At 40.8% G+C, this 23,884-nt stretch overlaps 2 protein-coding genes across 8 annotated transcripts in view; both read left to right on the top strand.

The window, feature by feature from the left end:
• The window catches only part of LOC110490132 (transcription initiation factor TFIID subunit 6), a 65,693-nt gene extending 63,334 nt beyond the window's left edge, over nucleotides 1–2,359 (top strand). For all 7 annotated transcript variants that reach the window (XR_016486716.1, XR_016486715.1, XM_021563326.3 and 4 more), the window contains one exon: nucleotides 102–2,359. Coding sequence is in view for 5 of the 7 variants with exons in the window: in XM_021563326.3 (XP_021419001.3) it covers nucleotides 102–380 (279 nt within the window). In the remaining 2 variants the exon portion in view is untranslated. The remainder of the gene's footprint in view (nucleotides 1–101) is intronic.
• A 4,273-nt stretch (nucleotides 2,360–6,632) lies between these two features.
• LOC110490134 (transmembrane protein 272) lies at nucleotides 6,633–20,777 on the top strand. Its single transcript, XM_021563327.3, has 5 exons — nucleotides 6,633–7,085; nucleotides 15,469–15,552; nucleotides 15,994–16,044; nucleotides 16,162–16,371; nucleotides 19,780–20,777. Exons 2-5 carry the CDS (start codon nucleotides 15,489–15,491, stop codon nucleotides 19,986–19,988), a joined length of 534 nt encoding a protein of 177 aa, XP_021419002.2. The 5' UTR covers nucleotides 6,633–7,085; nucleotides 15,469–15,488; the 3' UTR covers nucleotides 19,989–20,777.
• The last annotated feature ends 3,107 nt before the right edge of the window (nucleotides 20,778–23,884 follow it).

Raw genomic sequence — 23,884 nt, forward strand, 5'->3', positions numbered from 1 at the left:
ACCTTTTAATCAACATTTAAGTTTCTCTAAAAAAAAATCATTATCTAGATGCCCTAGTAGTGGTGATGTGAAATGTAATATTCCCCTCTCCTTTACTTTAGGTGATCACTCGGACTTCCTCCTCAGTGACCAGCACGGTCGCCAGCGCTACCTCCACGCTGCAGCCTCTGGTCAAGCTGGAGTCCGGAGGGTCCGGCGGCCTGGGGGGGTCGCGACCCCTCCAGAAGTACATTGTGGTGTCCCTCCCCTCGTCCTCCTCTCTGGAAAGTAAGAGTGGGGTGCTCCCTCCCTCTTCTTCCGCCTCCCCCATCTTGCTGGAAGCCAGGATAAAGGTGGATTGCTCAGACTCCCCCGGCGCCAGCACACAGTCCCCGCACTGAGACTCTGGACAATTCCCTTTATAGTGCACTACTGTTGACCAGGGCCCATAGGGCTCTGGTAAAAAGTAGTGTGCTATATAAGGAATAGGGTGCCATTTGACACTAGGTTGTAATTGGCTGAGTGGGGTGAGACAGCCATCTGATTAGCTGATAACAGAGACTAGGTGCCTGGGAGTGAGGACTTTTGGTGCAGGTGTGGAAACCAGCTTCTGGATTAGCAAAGGAATTGTCAGAAATCGGGGGATGTGGCAAGAAAAAGTATGTGAACCCTTTGGAAATACCTGGATTTCTGCATAAATTGGTCACAAAATTTGATCTGATCTTCATCTAGGTCACAACAATAGACAAACATGTAACACACAAACAATTATGCGTTTTCATGTATTTATTGAACACACCATGTAAACATTCACAGACCAGCGTGTAAAAAGTATGTGAACCCTTGGATTTAATAACCGGTTGACCCTCCTTTGGCAACAATAACCTCAACCAAAGATTTTCTATAGTTGCTGATCAGACCAGCACAACGGTCAGGAGGAATTTTGGACCATTCCTCTTTACAAAACTGTTTCAGTTCAGCAATATTCTTGGGATGTCTGGTGTGAACTGCTCTCTTGAGGTCATGCCACAGCATCTAAATCAGGTTGAGGTCAGGACAATGACTGGGCCACTGTTGAAGCCATTCTGTTGTTGATTTACTTCTGTGTTTTGGGTCGTTGTCCTGTTACATCACCCAACTTCTGCAGAGCTTCAGTTGGCGGATAGATATCAAGACATTTTGCAGAAGAATGTTAGGCTGAACTTGGGAATTCATTTTTCCGTCGATGATAGCAAGCTGTCCAGGCCCTGAGGCAGCAAAGCAGCTCCAAACCATGATGCTCCCTCCACCATACTTTACAGTTGGGATGAGGTTTTTATAATGGTGTGTTTTGCCTTTTTTTCTCCATACATAGTGTTGTGTGTTCCTTCCAAACAACTAAACTGTAGTTTAATCTGTCCACAGAATATTTTGCCAGTAGCGCTGTGGAACATCCAGGTGCACTTTTGCAAACTTTAGATGTGCAGCAATGTTTTTTTTTTGGACAGCAGTGGCTTCTTCTGTGGTGTCTTCCCCTGAACACTATTCTTGTTTAGTGTTTTCCATTTCGTAGACTCGTCAACAGAGATGTTAGCATGTTCCAGAGATTTCTGTAAGTCTTTAGTTGACACTAGGATTCTTCTTAACCTCATTGAGCATTCTGCGCTGTGCTCTTGCAGTCATCTTTGCAGGACGGCAAATCCTAGGGAGAGTAGCAACAGTGCAGAACTTTTTTCAACAACGTCTTACCGTGGACTGATGAACATCAAGTCTTTTAGAGATACTTTTGTAACCCTTTCCAGCTTTATGCAAGTGAACAATTCTTAATCGTAGGTCTTCTGAGATCTCTTTTGTTCGATGTATGGTTCACATCAGGCAATGCTTATTAATAGCAAACTCAAATTTTGTGATTGTTTTTTATAGGGCAAGGCAGCTCTAACCAACATCTCCAATCTCGTCTCATTGATTGGACTACAGGTTAGCTGACTCCTGACTCCAATTAGCTTTTGGACAAGTCATTAGTCACATACTTTTTCCAACCTACACTGTGAATGTTTCAATTATGCATACAATAATGTGTGTGTTATTAGTTTAAGCAGACTGTGTTTGTCAGTTGTGACTTAGATGAAGATCAGATCAGATTTGATGACCAATTTTGCAGAAATCCAGGTAACTCCAAAGGGTTCACATACTTTTTCTTGAAACTGTATGTGAAAATATGATGGGTAATGAGGAATGGATGGGTGCATGCAGTAAAGTGCACAAATCGCATCTCTTTTTCTTATTGTACATATAGTCACACTCGCCTAAAAGCTGTGTGGGCTTTTATAATGGTTCAACCAACATTCTGATTGATTTCATGCTTTTTTACACCCTATAATAAAACTGATGTTGTAATGATTCTATGGCGACTGCTTTGTTTTTTCCATTATAAGAGTGGAAGAGGGCAATGATATGGTTAACAGCTGATGATCGCAGTAGCACAAACACTGGTAGCCTAAAAGCCTAGATTCTTGCATTCATGGGAAATAATTCAGTAGCAGGCTATTTTGCTGACACTCAAATGGAAGAGTTGGGAAAGGAATGGTGCCAAAAACATTTGCCGTACATAAGTTCTGTTGAACTACTTCAGTTATGTTGTCATTCTTGACAAGGAGCCGTTGTCTGAGTTGATGTTGGAAGACGTAACATGTCAGTCCTGCAGCATCACTTCTATTGATGAGTGGCATGCAGAGGTGTGCCTGCCCTAGCTCTGATCCAGGGCGTTAGTGCGGGTTCCTCCACTAATGTTATTTAGTCCTAACGCCCGCCCTACTTAATCACTAATACACAAGATCTATACAAACCTACTGGTGATTTAAACTAATTGCACTTTTAACTGAACATCATGAGTAGTTGATTATTGGGGCTGGGGAAAAAGTCACCAATCAAGCCCCTGAGGACTGGAGTTTCCCAGGCCTGTCTTAAAACCTTCACATACCAACAAAATTCCTACATGTTCACTATTGAATTACTACGTAATGCCTACACCTTGCTGTTGTATGCCTACTCAATCTCTATTGAATTTATACTGCCATTTGTGTGGGTAGTGTTGTCACTACTGAATTGCTCCTAATCCCTTTTCATTTCCTACATAAACCCTTTAATTACTATTGAAAACGGACACATTTACTGTTTGCCTATTCAAAATCACGATTGACAGCTTGATACACTATGTCAATACTAGACTAGTGCACATTTCTTCAAGTTTCTAACTAGTTACAGTGGGGCAAACAAGTATTTAGTCAGCCACCAATTGTGCAAGTTCTCCCACTTAAAAAGATGAGGCCTGTAATTTTCATCATAGGTACACTTCAACTATGACAGACAAAATGAGAAAAAAAAATCCAGAAAATCACATTGTAGGATTTTTTATGAATTTAAATGCAAATTATGGTGGAAAATAAGTATTTGGTCACCTACAAACAAGCAAGATTTCTGGCTCTCACAGACCTGTATCTTCTTCTTTAAGAGGCTCCTCTGTCCTCCACTCGTTACCTGTATTAATGGCATCTGTTTGAACTTGTTATCAGTATAAAAGACACCTGTCCACAACCTCAAACAGTCACACTCCAAACTCCACTATGGCCAAGACCAGTCAAAGGACACCAGAAACAAAATTGTAGACCTGCACCAAGCTGGGAAGACTGAATCTGCAATAGGTAACCAGCTTGGTTTGAAGAAATCAACTGTGGGAGCAATTATTAGCAAATGGAAGACACACAAGACCACTGATAATCTCCCTCGATCTGGGGCTCCACGCAAGATCTCACCCCGTGGGGTCAAAATGATCACAAGAACGGTGAGCAAAAATCCCAGAACCACACAGGGGGACCTAGTGAATGACCTGCAGAGAGCTGGGACCAAAGTAACAAAGCCTACCATCAGTAACACACTACGCCGCCAGGGACTCAAATCCTGCAGTGCCAGACGTGTATCCCTGCTTAAGCCAGTACATGTCCAGGCCCGTCTGAAGTTTGCTAGAGAGCATTTGGATGATCCAGAAGAAGATTGGGAGAATGTCATATGGTCAGATGACACCAAAATGTAACTTTTTGGTAAAAACTCAACGCGTCGTGTTTGGAGGACAAAGAATGCTGAGTTGCATCCAAAGAACACCATACCTACTGTGAAGCATGGGGGTGGAAACATCATGCTTTGGGGCTGTTTCTCTGCAAAGGGACCAGGACGACTGATCCGTAGAAACGACTGATCCGCAGAACCCCATAAAAAATCTTTGGAGGGAGTTGAAAGTCCGTGTTGCCCAGCAACAGCCCCAAAACATCACTGCTCTAGAGGAGAGTTGCATGGAGGAATGGGCCAAAAAAACAGCAACAGTGTGTGAAAACCTTGTGAAGACTTACAGAAAACGTTTGACCTCTGTCATTGCCAACAAAGGGTATATAACAAAGTATTGAAATAAACTTTTGTTATTGACCAAATACTTATTTTCCACCATTTGCAAATAAATGAATTAAAAATCTGTCTGTCATAGTTTAAGTGTACCTATGATGAAAATTACAGGCCTCTCTCATCTTTTTAAGTGGGAGAACTTGCACAATTGGTGGCTGACTAAATATTTTTTTGCCCCACTGTATATATATTGATATTTGTCAATATCAATATTTGTGCATAAAAGCGTTTATACCAACAATTGTTTTACTTTACTCGCATAAAAAGGTTGGATGGAAAGCTGGTTAGTAACCACATTTCCATCCACAATTTTTATGCAAGTAAAGTCATATCATATAAAAGTAAATTACTACAGCTGTAATGGAAACGTAGTTTCGGTACAATTGTATAAAGGCTGAAAGATCATTTGTTCGTTGGACATGGTGGGATCTTTTGGTGTAGGTAAATTTAATTCTGCGATAAATGGTTGTGGAAACACCTTGATGTGCAAATATTGATATAATAACCACCACATAGAAGTGAACTTGGAGTCACGCGATGATTTGTTGTGTGGTCCTTCCACACTGACCACGTGCACATGCACATGCACACCAATATCCCCTTATGATTGGGGATAAGCTACTCAAGTATTCTGTTTTTGAGTTAATGCATATAAACATCATATCCCGTTTACAATAACCAGAAAAAAATATTGTATCTTGGTTATGAGAAACCCGGATAGGAGGCCTGGGATATGCTGATCTAATGTCATGTAAACATCTTATCCCATTTAATGTTGTTTTTGCTGATGTTTTTGCAGTCTGTTCAGGCTCAGTTTCACATATCATGGGTGTTGTGTGATGATGTTTTCATCTGATTGTCAAAAAAACCACTTCATAAAGTAGACAACCTGTTCGATCCACCATAATTTTGCCTACTATAATTAATTTACTATAATTTACTACTGGCTACTTTCTCACCTGATTTCCAACATTTGGTAGGCCATTTGTTTGTCAACTGTACCTTGATACATGCAGCTTCTCTTCTGTCATAACTTGTTGCACCAGAAGACTAAATACATTGATATAATTAATGCCTTAGTAATCTAACACAGGTACAGTTGTTGGTTTCGTTTTTGGAACCGGGGAGAAAACGCAATAACTCCAAAACAGTGAAAAGATTGGTCCTGTGCAAAATGTCATTAGTTTGACCTGTTTTAAGGAAATGAAAAGCTGAGAAAATGAAGAAACATGATTCTGATAAGATTTCAGTTGGTCTTGGATGCATATTTTATGTGGTTGAAATACTGTCTGCTTACATAACAGTGTCAATGATACTCATTCACATTTTCTCAAGAGATGCTGACAAAAATAAATATGATATATATATATATGTGTATAAATATTATATGTTTATATTCTGTTCCTGAGACGAAATGAACATTTGTTGTATACTTTCACTGCAAGAAATACATAATTCTCACAGGGTTGAAAAACATAAGTCTACATTATGAGATTATTATGGATAAGAGCAATAACACTTTTATTTGTCAAATGGCATCAATCATCATTGCCAGGTCGCAATTGTAAATGAGAACTTGTTCTCAACTTGCCTACCTGGTTAAATAAAGGTGAAATAAAAAATAAAATAAATAAAAAATAATGTCAAAAGAATAAGACCCTCGATATTTATTGGAAAGGAGCAATGCAAGTTGATGAGCTTGAAGCTCCTTTTAATACATATTGAGGGTCTTATTCTGGTGACATGATGATTGATGCTTGACTACCATTTGACAAATAAAAGTGTTATTGCATTTATCCATAATACTCTCATAATGTATACTATTTTATTTTTTATTTAACCTTTATTTAAAACTATTTATCTAACCTTTAACTGGCCTTGTATCTGTGAGCTGTTGGCTAGAGTAGACACATTTGCTATTTAATGCAACAGTTTTTGTGACAAAATTACTACTATGAAAATGCGATGGAAACACATTGAACTTTAGATTTGTATTCGTTAGGCCAACATGAAAACTCAGTTTTGGTCCGTCTGGTAGAAACACACCACTGGTGGTAAAATGCGCATATTTTCTTTATGCAGATTTTTGAATATTTGCATGAAAATCAGTCGCCAATTGGATAAAAACCTAGCTACTGTCACGTTCCCTAGAAACAGCAGAAGTTGTCAGACTTGCTGTCCATGCATGTGTAGACCTACCTCTCCCTTCGACTTCCGTCTACAGTCAGCTACTTTCGGTTTACGCCCATTGGCAGTGTTCGAGAACATCAAAACGACTGCAGGGAATAGCCGACTGACTGATCGACAAATCATATCTCCCAATAAAGTATTACTCATTAATATTTATAGATAAATTGGTCACAATTTTCCCATGATACATTGCTGTTTTGATCCTCTGGCTTGTTCATATCACTGTGCGGGGTTTCGGTATGTTCAGAAACAGCGTGATCTGCTGGGATGGTCCCTCCCTCCCTCCGTCACTCCACTCCACCCCACCCCAGCGGAGCAAGGGAGAAAGAGGGAGGAAGTTTACAGAATTGAATTTGCTGAATCTTCTCAGTCTACTTTTCGTCTTTACTTTAATTTAGCCTCTAATCTACATTCATCGGTCTCTACTTTTATGACACCATCGCATTAACTGGTGATTTGTACACTGTCACAACTACGACCGACAGGTAAAATATTATTTTCGGATATTGTAAACTCTTTGCGAACTAAGAAAATACTATGGGTGTATTCATTCCGCCAATTCTGTTGCTAAACGGTTCTCAAATTGAAGCGAACGGAACGGGGAGTACCTACCGTCCAATATAAACGTATTGGTTTTAGTCGCAAAACGTTTTGCAACTGTTTCGCAGAATGAATATACCCCTAGATTATGGTCAACAACTGGTAGGCCTACTCTGTTTAATAATTGCTGCAGAAAAGCGCACCTTTATTTGCTTGGAATGTCAAGCAACAATGTAGCGTTTGTAAAATAAATCGAAAGTCCCCATTCCTAACACCCGATAAATACTGGTTTTTCCAGGTGTGCCTCACCTGTTGTTAGCGTCGTACGAACCACCCTGTTCTCGCGAGTTTGCATTCTGTTACGCTACACGTTCCTGTAGCGAAAAAGAATGTAGGCTTGCGATATCAGGATGGTTTGTAGGGGTAAATGTTGTAACAGCAAGTGATACATTTGTAATATTGTTCACAGATAGTTTACTGACTATTAATTTGATTTGATGTTTGATTTGATCAATATTGTAAATAATATCAATCCTTAACAAATACATTGTTAGGCCAATTTAGACCATCACCATATCCATTATTTTGTAGCCTTAACTACAAAATATTAGTCAAATGGTGAGTGAGTGGCTGCTCTATTTCACAAGACCAAAGGAAATGCAAAAAGCATGTGATTGGTGATGTGAGATTGTAATCCTCTGCTGGAGGAGTGCCAATTTCACAGCAAGATCTGGATTCTGTGTAAAACTTGATCCAGAGCTTGATCTGAAGTTAAAACTACTTGTAGCTTCGTTTGGAGAATGGGGGATCAACCAACCACAGCTATGATATTATCACACACACACACACACACCAACACACACACACACACACACACACCAGCTGAAATATATATATAAACACATTTTTACCTGGACAATTCTGTACACAATGGAAAGAGGCCCATGCAGAGTATACTGTAAGCAATGACCATTGGAATATAGCCTTGGAGGCCACATAATGTAACATAATGTTGGATTATGGAATGTGGTTGAAATCTTAAACTGAAGCCCTCGTTAGAAAATTATAATTTCAGGGCCATTCGAAGAAGTTTCTCCATACATTCTCCTCTTTGGGGCGGCAGGTAGCTTAGTGGTTAGAGCGTTGGGCCAGTAACCTGAAAGGTTGGTAGATCGAATCCCTGAGCTGACAAGGTAAACATCTTTAATTCTGCCCCTGAACAAGGCAGTTAACCCACTGTTCTTAGGCCATAATTGAAAATACGAATTTGTTCTTAACCGACTTGCCTGGTTAAATAAAGGTTCAATAAATTATGTTATACGACCCTGTTCTAGTACTTATTCTACTACTCTTTACTCAGAGACATTCTTAGAGCAGCACAAGGCTCAGCCACTGAACTCGTGCAGGCTTACTATGAGGCTGACTGCTGCATTGTTAGCCTCAGATGTGGAGTCATGCCTTTTCAGATTTACTAGGTAATTGGGTTAACGGGGGTTCTGTCCATGCAGCATGTGTTAGGCCATTTGTTCCCAGAGTTTTCCCTTGTGGTCAAACAGAACAGGGCCCGGTGTTATGATACCGATGATTTGTCACCACAGATGCTTTGTTTAAGTTTCTGCCACTGTGGCTCGATGGAGTAGGTCGACAGCTACATCTAGTGGTTGCGTCAGGAACAACAGTTGTTGGCAACTAGCATTGAAGCTAAAAGGCTCTGCATGGTCAATCCAATGTCTGCATTGGCCGTGCAGCATTAATGGTGATATGGCCACTGCAGAAGTAAGGGCATTCATACTTCGCGGTGCATCAGAGAGCTGTTGCGAAGGAAGCTGTCAAGGAAGTGTGTTTGTGTTAAACAGGACCTCCCACCCTCACCTACCGTCAACCAATCATGTCAACCAATCATAAATAAGAATTTGTTCTTAGTAACTGACTTGCCTAGTTAAATAAAATAAAATAATCTTTACGGAGCCCTCTGCATTGTTTCAGCATTTGAGAGGTGCACGGCGTTGTAGTACAGAGCTCAATTTGACTATGCAATTGCATCGCACCATCCATATGGCGCCTCTGTGCCGACAAATCATCAGTATCACCACACCTTTTTCCCGATAGTGATGGAATTCATGCTTACAAGTGTTTTAACGATGCATCTTTCCGACAACAGTCGAAGATGTAACAATACACCAAGCAGAGAGAACGGTTGCTAATTGCGTCGTTGGAGCATGTGTTGATTCTGATAGGATCGAAAGTAAGGGAGAGCTGCTTTCGGATCAGGCTACACATCATGAAATGCAGTCCCAGTCAAAGGATTGGACACACCTACTCATTCAAGGGGTTATCTTTATTTGTTCTATTTTCTACATTGTAGGATGACAAACTATGAAATAACACATATGGAATCATGTATTAAGCAAAAAAAGTGTTAAACAAATCAAGATATATTTTATATGGCCTCCCGAGTGGCGCAGTGTGCCACTAGAGATTCTGGGTTCAAATCCAGGCTCTGTCGCAGCTGGCTGCGACCGGGAGACCCATGGGGTGGCGCACAATTGGCCCAGTGTCGTCCGGGTTAGGGAAGGGTTTGGCCGGCAGGGATGTTCTTTTCCCATTGTGCACTAGTGACTCCTGTGATGGGTCAGGCGCAGTGAATGCTGATACGGTTGCCAGGTGCACAGTGTTTCCTCCAACACATTGGTGCAGCTGGCTTCTGGGTTAAGTGGGCATTGTGTCAAGAAGCAGTGCGGCTTGGTTGGGTTGTGTTTCGGAGGACACACAGCTCTCGACCTTCACCTCTCCCGAGTCCGTACGGGAGTTCCAGCGATGAGACAAGACTGTAACTACCAATTGGATACCACGAAATTGGGGTGAAAACAGTGTAATTATTTTTAAAATAATAAGATATATAAGATATATTTTATATTAGAGATTCTTTGCCTTGATGACAGCTGTGCACACTCTTGGCATTCTCTCAACCAGCTTCACCTGGAATGCTTTTCCAAAAGTCTTGAAGGAGTTTCCACATATGCTGAGCACTTGTTGGCTGCTTTTCCTTCACTCTGCAGTCCAACTCATCCCAAACCATCTCAATTGGTCAGGGTAATTGTGGAGGCCAGGTCATCTGATGCAGCACTCTATCACTCTCCTTCTTGGTCAAATGGCCCTTACACAGCCTGGAGGTGTGTTGGGTCATTGTCCTGTTTAAAAATAAATGATAGTGGAACTAAGCGCAAACCAGATGGGATGGCGTATCGCTGCAGAATGCTGTGGTAGCCATGCAGGTTGTGTGCCTTGAATTCTAAATAAATCAGTCAGTGTCACCAGCAAAGCACCCTACACCATCACACCTCCTCCTCCATGCTTCACGGTGGGAACCACACATGAGGAGAACATCCGTTCACCTACTCTGTCTCACAAAGACGGCAGTTGGAACCAAAAATCTCAAATTTGGACTTATCAGACCAAAGGACAGATTTCCACAGGTCTAATGTCCATTGCTTGTGTTTCTTGGCCCAAGCAAGTCTGTTCTTCTTATTGGTGTCCTTTAGTAGTGGTTTCTTTGCAGCAATTCGACCACGAAGGCCTGCTTCACACAGTCTCCTCTGAACAGTTGATGTTGAGATGTGTTTGTTACTTGAACACTGTGAAGCATTTATTTGGGCTGCAATTTCTGAGGCTGGTAACTCTAATTAACTTCTCCTCTGCAGCAGAGGTAACTCTCGGTCTCCCTTTCCTGTGGTGGTCCTCATGAGAGCCAGTTTCATCATAGCGCTTGATGGTTTTTGTGACTGTACTTGGAGAAACTTTCAAGATTGGCTGACCTTCATGTCTTAAAATAATGATGGACTATCGTTTCTCTGTGCTTATTTGAGCTGTTCTTGCCATAATATGGAATTGGTCTTTTACCAAATAGGGCTGACCGCCCCTACCTTGTCACAACACAACTGATTGGCTCAAACGCATTGAGAAGGAAAGAAATTCCACAAATGAACTTTTAATAAGGCACACCTGTTAGGGATAGGCGGGACGCAAATGTCTCAACTGGCCAATTGCCAGGGAAAATGCAGAGCGCCAAATTCAAATAAAATACTATAAAATTCAAACTTTCATTAAATCACACATGTAAGATACTCAATTAAAGCTACACTCGTTCAGCCAACATGTCAGATTTTGAAAATGCTTTTCGGTGAAAGCATAAGAAGCTATTATCTGATAGCCTGCACCAAATGCACCAGCAGTAAACAAAGGGGTTAGCATATTTCAACCCTGCAGGCGCTACACAAAACACTGAAATAAAATATAAAACATGCATTACCTTTGACGATCTTCTTTTGTTGGCACTCCAATATGGTTGAGAGAAGGCTAGCAAAATATAACTAACTTGATTGAAATTGGCCTATAGCCTACTGTTTATACTTTAATGCAGTCATCTCTGTTTGTTTGTATCAACTGCAAAGACATTGACAACTTTGTAGTTGTAGTCAACTTTGTTCTGAAGTTATCGGCATCCCCCAACCATACACACACCATTTCCACACACACGCTACTAAGACACAGGCAATACTGCTGACACAACATTTGTAGTACAGTACAGCATTTCTCAACCATTTTTGTACCAGTACTGGTGAGACATGGTCCTCCTCTTTTTTTTTTACCAGCTCATGCTTAAAACAAATACAATATGTAAAAATACCACTGCAGATTAAACTCACCACTATAACTTTGCCTCTACTCTAGCCATTTTGTTTGCCTCCCTGTTATGCTGTCTGTCTCTGCATCTTCTCTGCTGTTACTCTGTGCTTCTTCTTGTTCTGTCTGTCGGCTTAAGCCTTATAGATTATAAAAGCCAAGCTAACAATTTAGGCTATATTGCAAATTAGTGCCTGTCACATTTGTTATTTTGAATCAACAACTACCCCAAGTGTTAATTAGGGTAGTAGGGGGTAACTAGCCCCCTGGGGTAACAAAAAATGTCCTCCGTGTCATCACAACTTTTTGAGATATTTCAACAAAACGATTTTGTGGTTACTTGATCTAATTTTTTTAAATTTAGAAAAAGTTGTAGATATATTCCAATTAAGTTAGATCTATATATATATATATATATATATATATATTAAATATACAAGTAGGAAAGCCTTACGATAAATAATTCACTTGTTTAAAGAGAAACATTTGGATCATTTTTTAATAAAGTAGTATTATGTTAGATGAGTGTGTTGGGGGCAACTCGCCCCTCCCCACTAGGGGGTAACTGGCCCCTGGGGGCTAGTTACCCCTTTATGCTAATGAATTTATTTCTACCTGTCATTTAGACAATGACTAGCCCAGTTAGTGCTACTTCATGCTAACTTGCTAGCTAGCATCTTCACTAGCAGTAAATGATAGTTAGCTAGATTAAGTTGCTAGGTGTACTAGCTAGCAACCTTACTACCGGATCGTCTGAGGTAAAATACATAAATGTTGTAAATGTTTCCACTGGTGACTGATATATTTACAGTTAATGTAACTTTATAGCCTTTTAGCTATTTTACAGAGCATTTTATGTTATATAGCTAGATATCTAGGTTTTTAAGAGAGAGCTTTTCAATTGGCATCTCCCCCCCTGTTTTCAGTCACAGGTGGGGACTGGATTAGGTGTAAGCAGTGCAGGAGGTGTGCTCATTAGTTGTGCTCCAATTTGACTGGGGATAGCTTTATTTGTGATTTACAGGTACAAATTAGATTTGTGCAATAGCAGAGAGTTCCCACATCAATTTTACACTGAGTTAGTTCATTTATTGTTATTAAATGTTATATTCCAATGTTATTATTTATATTCCACTCCAATATTATATATATTTTTTAATGAATTAAAAACAACTTGTATGTATGGGAAAGGAACAACAAATAAATAAAAAAATGGATATGCAGGTGAGTTAAAAAGAGGGACTTTACATCAAATCTCTTCATAGTGCGGATATTAATGCTGACATGTGCCACACCATTCCCCCCATATTTTATTTAAATCATTATTAAAAATAGACAAGTAGACTTTAAGTATTACTTACTAAAGAATGTCTAAATAAAACTGACTAAATGGATTTTAACAGACTTGTGTGAAACCCTATGCCATATCTATACAGAATGCAAATGGCAATAAATAAATATTGTTAAATTATTATCAATACTAACTTTTCATAATATTACAGTCTATAGTGTACAATATATGTATACTTCAGACCATTTGTTTCCAAATATTGTATGAGAAGACTATGCTATTCTGTCTTTTTCACCATAAATCACTGTTGTTCCAATTTTACAGAAGAAATGTCAATTTGTAAGTTTTGAACATTTGAAAATGAATACAAATAAATATTTTTAAGAGGTAGGCTAATTTAGTACCCATTAAGTGCAGTCCGGACTTTTCACATATTTTATCCAAAATTTGTCTGTCTTATAAAAAAACATTTGTAAGTAAAGTCAGTAAACTTCACAAGAGATTAATCTTACATTTTATCTCCACTTGTCTTACAAGAATTAGGGGGGGGCTTGCTCATTAAAGCATCCGGCCCCAGTGAAACAGTCACAGGGCAGGGCATGAAGTTGAAGTTAATGCACTTTACTGTTTGACCAAATCGTGGTTTTAGCTGCCAAAAAAATGGTACGTTTTAAGTGAGGTGACAATGTAGAATGTGCTCTTTCTAAGTTTATAGGCACATTTTCAATTTTTTTACGATCCATGAACTTGGCTGTAATTGATGAGTCGGAGCAGGAATCTTTGCGGATGCCGCATTTGAATTTGAATGTGAGTTTGCGTGACCTCACCTCAGCCTATCAGAAAACAGGGGGTAGGGCTGCTAATTATTTGATCAGCCAAATAATCATTATAGATTAATATAACAGAGAAATTGCGCAAAAATCTAAAATGAGAAACTTAACAGACCCATTTGTATATAAACAAATATTTTTGTGTGTCAATTTCAACCAGCCCACCGAACTAAGAAATGGTCCAGCCCATCTGGCATTTTCCAGAATTGCCAGATGACCAATCCGCCGCTGGAGAGACAGATAAACCATGTGATTCTAAGTTTAGCAGGGTGTATAAAGTGACGCGTAAGGGCACAAAAATCATCTAACGACACACTTAGCTGTTCTATGAGTGGTCTAAGGCTGGTGTTAGATTACGAGCGTTTTCAAGTGCAACATTAATATAAATAGTTTTGGGGAACAACGCAGAGATTTAATGATGCTCCTACAAAGGTTCCAATGATGAACTTAGCCATAAAATGCTTTTGGGAAACCCGGGCAAAAACTCTTAATTGCATATGCGACCAAATTGGTCACACTTTAAGCCTATTAAAAGATAAATACAGTATAGGCTTCATAGACCTATATATTTCAATGATATTGGAATACATTTCATGTTCATTAAATTAAATTTAGCTTTTGTATGCTACTTTCTGTAATTTCTGAACTGCATCTGAGGTTTACTTGTTTGGTGACCTAGGTCTTGTTCGTCGTTGCAATGGAAACGAAAACAAGTGTTTCAGGGGTGTATTTATTAGTCGGGTTCTGTTGCAAAACATTTTGCAACGGAAACCTTTTACTCCAAACCAAAGGAGGTTGGTGGCACCTTAATTTAGGTGGACGGGTTTGAGGTAATGGCTGGAGCGGAATAGGTGGAATGGTATCAAATACATTAAACACATGGTCTCCATGTGTTTGATGCCATTCCATTTGCTCTGTTCCAGCCATTACCTCAAACCCGTCCACCTAAATTAAGGTGCCATCAACCTCCTTTGGTTTGGAGTAAAAGGTTTCCGTTATGAGCCGTCTTCCCCTCAGCAGCCTCCACTGCTCCAAACGTTGAGTTCCATTTTGTTCTTAAATGGAAGTTGAAGTTCAGTCATGTCTCTCTTAAAAAAAATAAGTGTCTGCAAGAAGTTGGACGGAACCATGTGGACTTCACTCCACTTTAGAGCATGGAAGAATTTGTCATTCATAGATGTGCAGCTCATGTCAAATACTTAGCATACTATTCAGATTGGAATGGCAACGCGTGGAAACCATAAAATTAAAATACACTACAACTTCCGTTTATGAACCCAGCAGCTTTTACATCATGTTGAAGAGTGTCTGGAGTAAATTATTTATGTTGCAAAACGTTTTTCAACACTATCCAACTAATGAATACACCCCTGGTAGTCCCTCATTGTTTCATTGTTTTCTTCTGTTTGGTGCCAAATGAACACGATCCGGTTGACATGTATCCATCCACAGTCACACAGTTAAATGATGATGATTATGATGAACTCTAGACTCTAACAGCTCACTGTCTGCCTCACTCTGCAGATCAGTGAGTATCAGCAGAAATGGAAGACGGGACTCTACTGCAGAACATGCGCCAAGCGCCCAAACCAAGTACTCCTGTGCTTGGTATGCTACCCTACATACAGTTTTCAAGCCGTGTTTTTAAACTGTGTTTTTGTGTTGTCTTATATGTGAATGTATGGGTGTATGTGTGTGGGTGTTAGCAGTTTTTTTCATAGTTCCTCTGTGCCATTCATTATATGTGATCACATGTTTTATCTGATGCAACTGTAGTCTTATTTTCTCTGCCTGGTGTTTTGAGGTAGCTTGTTGATAAGTGGCTAGCCACTGTACACCACTGAAAGGAATAATACACAAAAAAACTATATTTTTTGTATTTTTTTCATTAATCCACAGTAGGTACAGTTCCACGTTTTGCATGTCAGGATTCAAGTTTTCAAGATATAGGCCTTTCAAAAAGCTAATTGTAACTTGCCACATCATCATGAATGCAGAAACATTGAAAGATAACTTGTGATTGTCTGCCGTGTTCCTCTGTGCCTTCAGTCATATCCAAACTCATCATGACTGCCTTGCCAGTCGCCCAGATCACAATAGGTATGTATCATATACTATTAACTACAATTATTTGTATTATCACACGCAGATGTAATGTTAGTTACACCTTTGTTTAGCCTACTTTCTGACACCCATACACCTTCTTCTCCCTACTAGGTGGTATGTTCCTGGAGAACTGCCCCCAGCAGCGCTATATCCCCATCTACCTGGTGGTGACGGGGGTGTTTGCCCTGGCACTGGCTGTCCTGTCCTGCCTACCCTGCACCAGGGAGCAGGATGAGGGGGAGCAGCAGAGCCCTCTCAGCAGCCTTTGTACCGCCTGGAACTCTCTGGTGTCACTATTCCTCTTCTGCTGGTTCATAGCGGGTGAGAAAAGATAATGAGAGTGGTTGTAAATGTTGTGAACAACAGTGAGATGTAAAAAGGGAAGTTGTAGGTTCTTAATGGGCTATTGCTCTTACTGATTTGGCATTGTTTTAGATTTGGTTCATTAATGCAACCGCTGTGTCAGATTTCAAAAGAACATTACGGAAAAAGCAAACCATGCAATAACCTGAGTACAGCATTCAGACAACAATGCAGCCAAAAAGATATCCGGCATATTGGGTAGTCAACACTTACATTTGATGATCTTCATCAGAATGCACTCCCAGGAATCGCAGTTCCACAATGTCCATCATTTATGTCCAAATAGCTTCTTTTGTTAGGGCGTTTGGTAAACAAATTCAAAAGCGCGTTCAGGTCCAGCCGAACTTCGGACGAAAAGTTCAAAAAGTTCAGTTACAGCCCGTAGAAACTTGTCAAACGATGTATGGAATCAATCTTTAGGATGTTTTTAGCATATATCTTCAATAATATTCCAACCGGAGAATTCCTTTGTCTTCAGAAAAGCAAAGGAACGGGAGATACCTCTCATGTAAAATGCATGTGACTGCTGGCAGACCTCTGACTCATTCCTTTCTCATTCGGTCTCACTTCACAGTAGAAGCCTCAAACAATGTTCTAAAGACTGTTGACATCTAGTGGAAGCCGTAGGAAGTGCAACATAACCAATATCCCACTGTATCTACAATAGGGGATGGGTTAAAAAACAATAAGCATTATATTTCCCACTTCTTCGCCTGCCATATGAGTTCTGTTGTACTCATCATTCAAACAGTTTTAGAAACTTCAAAGTGTTTTCTATCCAATACTACTAATAATATGTATATATTAGCATCTGGGACAGAGTAGCAGGCAGTTTACTCTGGGCACCTTATTCATCCAAGTTACTCGATATTGCCCCCCTGTCACCAAGAAGTAAAAAAATGCTAGCGGCCATGACTGAGTAAAAAAGTATCTATTATATTGACAAGAAAGCCGAGTGACCGCTCTAACAATGAAAATACATGTCCTCAATGATTGAAGGCAGGCGAGATCAGGTGGGACAATTCTAGCCAATGAGGGGGCAGATAGTTGCCGGAATACTTGGGGCATCCACTTATATCACGATGTGGTAACATTGGTAACAGCCTAAACATTATTAAACTTATATCTGATCAAATAAGCCTGACGTAATTTGACACTCTCTCATAGACCTCCATACAAAAAAGGTCTCATCTCACACAGACATATTTTTAGGCGGAGTAAATCCTCTCGCTTTGCCTCTTCCGCTCTGACTGAATTCAAACGCGAGTTGGTTTCGAGGTGTGGTTTGAGATGGGATTACTCCGTCAAAAATCTGTCCATTTGAGATAAGCCCTTTCCTTACCAAAGCAAAAACAGATTAAGAAAAACTGAAATATCACATTTACATGAATATTCAGACCCTTTACTCAGGACTTTGTTGAAGTACCTTTTGGCAGTGATTACAGCCTTGAGATGTCTTGCATATAATGCAACAAGCTTGGCACACCTGTATTTGGGGAGTTTCTCCCATTCTTCTCGACAGATCCTCTCTAGCTCTGTCTGGGCTGGGGACTGTCACTGCACAGGTATTTTCAGGTCTCTCCAACGATGTTCGATCGTGTTCAAGTCCGGGCTCTGGCTTGGCCACTCAAGGACATTCAGAGACTTGTGCCTAAGCCACTCCTGCTTTTCCCTGGCTGTGTGCTTAGGGTCATTGTCCTGTTGGAAGGTGAACCTTTGCCCCAGTTTGAGGTCCTGAGCGCTCTGAAGCAGGTTTTCATCAAGGATCTTTCTGTACTTTGCGCTGTTCATCTTTCCCTCGATCCTGACTAGTTTCCCAGTCCCTGCTGCTGAAAAACATCCCCACAGCATGATGGTGCCACCACCATGCTTCACTGTGCCACGTTTACTCCAGATATGAGGTTTGGCATTCAGGCTAAAGAGTTCAGTCTTGGTTTCATCATACCAGAGAATCTTGTTTCTCATGGTCTGATAGTCTTTAGGTACCTTTTGGCAAACTCAAAGTGGCTTGTCATGTGCCTTTTACTTGCCACCCTGCCGCCTGGCCACCCTACCATAAAGGCCTGATTGGTGGAGTGCTGCAGAGATGGTTGTCCTTCTTTAAGTTTCTCCCAGAAGAACTCTGGAGCTCTGTCAGAGTGACCATCGGGTTCTTGGTCACCTCCCTGTCCATGGTCCTTTTCCCCCCGATTGCTCAGTTTGGCTGGGCGGTCAGCTCTAGGAAGGGTCTTGATAAATAATGGTGTTATTTCTGGTGTTATTTCTATCTGGAAAAATACATTAGATGCTTTTTCCATGGTTTCCTTAAGCTTAAAGCTTTTGGGGTGGCAGGTAGCCTAGTGGCTAGAGCATTGGCCCAGTAACCGAAAGGTTGCTGGATCGAATCCCCGAGCTGACAAGGTAAAAATCTGTAATTCTGCCCCTGAACAAGGCAGTTAACCCACTGTTCCTAGGCCATCATTGTAAATAAGAATTTGTTCTTAACTGACTTGCCTAGTTAAAAGTTAAATAAGTAAAATTGTGGTGGGAATTACTGTAGGTCAAGGTCAGAATATTGTGTAGCTGTAGACACCTTCATTTATTCAACCTCAACCCCAAATGAATAGTGTCTGAATAGTACGCTATTCTCATGCTTAAGCACCAGGTCAGAAAACAGAGAGAAGTGTATTAAAAAACAGAAATACATTCCATTTTTGCATGCTTAATTCAGGTCGGAATCGGGTCCAAGACCATAGGGAGCTGTGCATAACAGTTCTACCACAGGCAACACAGGTTCTTTGAGAATGGATTTGAGTGGAAATACAAGACAGGAAAATCAGAAGCCGGTATCGGTTCACAAGTTAATTTATTTCTCTTCCAATTTCGGCTTCCATTAACAAAGTTATCTTTTGCTTAGCAAGTAAAATGGAGGGAGGATATAACAAGTAACATAATTAAATCAAACGAAAACAGGTTTCAGTGCAAGGAAAGCACATGAACTTTAATCAGATCCTTAACGCAAATGTTATAAAGGGGCAGGGACAAATAGGGAGTTAATTGCATTACTCAATGATTCAAGCAATAGCACATCGGTAGAAGCATGCACAGTAATTAAGGGCATTCGGCACATCTGTGACCGCTACATAAAGATTTTGGGAGGATTAAACTAGCAGAGATCAGAGTATATTCTGAACATATAGGGCCAGTCTCCTCCCTGGACTAAGAAGCACTCTCAATGAAGTCTCTCTTTTTAAGCATGTTTTTTTAGTCAAGGACTTAACTTAATTTGTGCCTAGGAACCCACAAAACCAGCCCATAATGTATTCGAAATGGTTATCAGCCTTCCCTTCTATTTCTTCACCCACCCTTCTATCTCTCCATCTCCAGGCAACGTGTGGATCTACTCTATATTCCCTGCAAACTATAATGAAGAAGAAGCTCTCCACTGCAACAAAACCCTGTATCTGTTTGCCTTCTGGACCACCACCCTGGTATACATCTTCCTGGGCATGCTCATGGTTGGGGGCTGCTGTGTGCTTGTCTGCATGTGTCTGTGTGGTGGAAGGGGGCTAGGCTCGAACAATGCCGACGTCTGAGGGGGAGGCGAAGGGTGCATATCTGGGTTCAAATATGATTTGTTTTCTTGCAAATGCTTTAGTTGTGCTTAATTGAGCTTGCCTGACACATTGGAAGCAATGGAATGGTCCCAGAAGTACAACCCGTACCCATCTGCCACTCCAGTCAGGAGTCAAACATCTGAAAAGTAAATCAAACAAACTAAATCAAACACTGAAAAGTATTTGAAGAAAAAATTCCTATTTGAACCCAGGTCTATTGGGTGGGGAGGACATGGGGATCAGGGCTCTGTTCAGGAGGGAGTTGTTTCGGAACATTCAGATATATTTTGTAGAACAGACAGTTGGATTGTGTGTCATGTTTGACACGGAAGCATTTGTTTTATTCCTTAAATTTCTATATGCACTGTTTTGAACATTAAATGTCACTGAATACACCTCTGTTGGGTGGGGAGTGGTCCTATTCAGGTCCTGGTGCTCAAGGAGGGTTCAACACACACTGCACATTGCACTAGCATTGTGAAAAATTATTATCCATACTACCATGCCTTCTAACCTTTTGTACTCACAACCTGTCTGTATGTGTGTCAAATAATCTGCTTCATATTACCAAATGTACATTGTTAAACGCTAATCTTTCTGTAATCTCTTTCTGGTCTATTATTTACTCTGTATATTCCAGCATAAATAAATGTAATCCTTAATGTAATGGCGCCTCCACATGAATATGACTGTCGAGAGGAGAATTTCACCCCGTGGGCGTAATGTACTGAGAATAAAGTGACAGTTGTCTTTCTCAGTGTGCTAAAATATGATGTGTCTGGATGTGCCTCTGCCTTTTCATTCTGAGGAAAAATAGTCTATTTGAAAGAAATGTTTGCGATGCAAGTTGTTTTCCTGTGTAAACGTAATGATTGTGTGTTGATTAATAGAAACATTCGTTGACTGAGTAGTAGATTTAATATATCATGCATGTCATTTGTTCAACAATACAAAATCACACTTTTAGCAAATAAACATATTCAACCACTCTAGTAATTGCAGGTCATACACAGCTTACTTTAGCATATTAGATGTATAGTACCAGTCAAAAGATTGGACACACCTACTCATTCAAGGGTTTTTCTTTATTTTTACTATTTTCTACATTGTAGAATAATAGGGAAGACATCAAAACTGAAATAACACATATGGAATCATGTAGTAACCAAAAAAAGTGTTAAAACAAATCAAAATATATTTTAGAGTTGAGATTCTTCAAAGTAACCACCCTTTGCCTTGACAGCTTTGCACACTCTTCAAATCACATTTTATTGGTCACCCGCACGTGTTTAGCAGATGTAGCGAAATGCTTGTGTTTCTAGCTCCAACAGTGCAGCAATATCTAAGAAGTAATATCTAACCATTTCACAACAATACACACAAATCTAAGTAAAGTAATGTAATTAAGAATATATAAATATTTGGGTCTAGCAGTGTCAGAGCGGCATAGACTAAGATAGAATAGAGTATATACATATGAGATGAGTAATGCAAAATATGTAAACATTATTAAAGTGACTAGTGTTCCATTTATTAAAGTGGTCAGTGATTTCAAGTCTATGTATATAGGCAGCAGCCTCTAATGTGAGAGGTTGTGATGGCTATTTAACAGTCAGATGAAACTGCTTTTCAGTCTCTGTCCCAGCTTTGATGCACCTGTACTGACCTTGCCTTCTGGATGATAGCGGGATGAACAGGCAGTGGCTCGGGTAGTTGTTGTCCTTAAATCATCTTTTAGACTTCCTGTGACATCGGGTGCTGTAGATGTCCTGGAGGGCAGGTAGTTTGCCCCCAGTGATGCGTTGGAGAACCCTGCGTATGTGGGCGGTGCAGTTGCCATACCAGGCGGTGTACACCGAGGAACTTGAAGCTTTCCACCTTCTCCACTGTGGTCTCGTTGATGTGGATAGGGGGATGCTCCCTCTGCTGTTTCCTGAAGTCCACAATCATCTGCTTTGTTGACGTTGAGTGAGATGTTATTTTCATGGCACCACACTCCCAGAGCCCTCACCCTGTAGGCTGTCTTGTCACTGTTGGTAATCAGGCCTACTACTGTTGTGTCGTCTGCAAACTTGATGACTGAGTTGGAGGCATGCGTGGCCACCCAGTCATGGGTGAGCAAGGAGCACAGGAGGGGGCTGAGCATTCACCCTTGTGGGGCCCCAGTGTTGAGGATCAGCGAAGTGGAGGTGTTGTTTCCTACCTTCACCACCTAGGGGCGGCCCGACAGGAAGTCCAGGACCCAGTTGCACAGGACGGGGTGAAGACCCAGGGCCTCAAGCTTAATGATGAGCTTGGAGGGTACTATGGTGTTGAATGATGAGCTATATTCAATGAACAGCATTCTTACAAAAGTATTCCTCTTGTCCAGATGGGATAGGGCATTGTGCAGTGTGATGGCATCGTCTGTGGATCTATTGTGGCGGTAAGCAAATTGAAATGGGTCTATGGTGTCAGGTAAGGTAGAGGTGATATGATCGTTGACTAGTCTCTCAAAACACTTCATGATGACAGAAGTGAGTGCTACCTTTGCTTTCTTGGGTACAGCAACAATGGTGGCCATCTTGAAGCATGTGGGGACAGGAGGCTAGCTGGTCTGCAGATGCTCTGAAGACGTGGCTAGGGATGCCGTCTGGGCTGCTTAAATATCACATTTATATGTCTTCTTCTCCGTAGCTGACGTCAGTGAGAGCTCACAGTCCTTGGTAGCGAGCCTCGTCGGTGGCACTGTGTTATCCTCAAACCGGGCGAAGAAGGTGTTGAGCTTGTCCGGACACAAGACGTCGATGTCCGTGATGTGGCTGGTTTTCCTTTTGCAGTCCGTGATTGTCTGTAGACCCTGCCACATACGTATTGTGTCTGAGCCGTTGAATTGCGACTTCACTTTTTCTCTATACTGACGTTTTGCCTGTTTGATTGCCTTATGGTGTTACACGGAGCAGAACAGGTGAACCCAAGAGCAGACGCAGACGAGGAGACTCGGATGTGGTAACCAAGGTATTTATTGAAACACAGGGGAAAGATGTAGTGCAGGCCAACGGAAGCTCGGGCGGTTTGCAGGAAAACAGGTGCGGAGGCTGAGGCACGAGCGAGAGGTGTTGGGACAGGGTAAGCAGGTCCGGAGGGGAATCCAAGGGATCCAGGACAGAGTAGCAGGACTGACGAGACGTGGGACTGGAGACAGTCGGTAGCGTCCTACCTGGTCAACATCCGGTGAAATTGCAAAGCACGAAATTCAGACTACAGAATTATAAATATTTAACTTTCATAAAATCACAAGTGTAATACATCAAAATACAGCTTAACATCTTGTTAATCCAGCCGCTGTGTCAGATTTCAAAAAGGCTTTAGGGCGAAAGCACACCATGCGATTATCTGAGGACAGCGCCCCATGTACAAAAGCATGAAAAACATATTTCAACCAGGCAGGTGCGCTACGAAAGTCAGAAATAGCGATATAATAAATGCCTTACCTTTGATGATCTTCTTCTGTTGGCACTCCAAAAGGTCCAAGATACATCACAAATGGTCCTTTTGTTCAATAATGTCCTTCTTTATATCCATAAAAACTCAGTTTAGCTGGCGTGCTTCAGTCAATAATCCACTCAGTTTCCCTCCATCAAAATGCATACAAAATGAATCCCAAACGTTACTAATTAACTTTTCCAAACAGGTCAAACAACGTTTATAATCAAACCTCAGGTACCCTAATACGTAAATAAACTATAAAATGTAAGACTGAGAATCGTTATGGTCTTTACCGGAGAAAAATACCAAAGAACGCGCTCTCTTCCACGCGCTTGGAAACACTACAACCTAAATGGGAGCCACCTAGAAAAACTACAATTTCTGGCTCATTTAAAAAAAAAAAAAAC

Source organism: Oncorhynchus mykiss, chromosome 15 (assembly GCF_057628025.1).
Source record: "Oncorhynchus mykiss isolate SJ-2025 chromosome 15, ASM5762802v1, whole genome shotgun sequence".
NCBI lineage: Eukaryota > Metazoa > Chordata > Actinopteri > Salmoniformes > Salmonidae > Oncorhynchus > Oncorhynchus mykiss.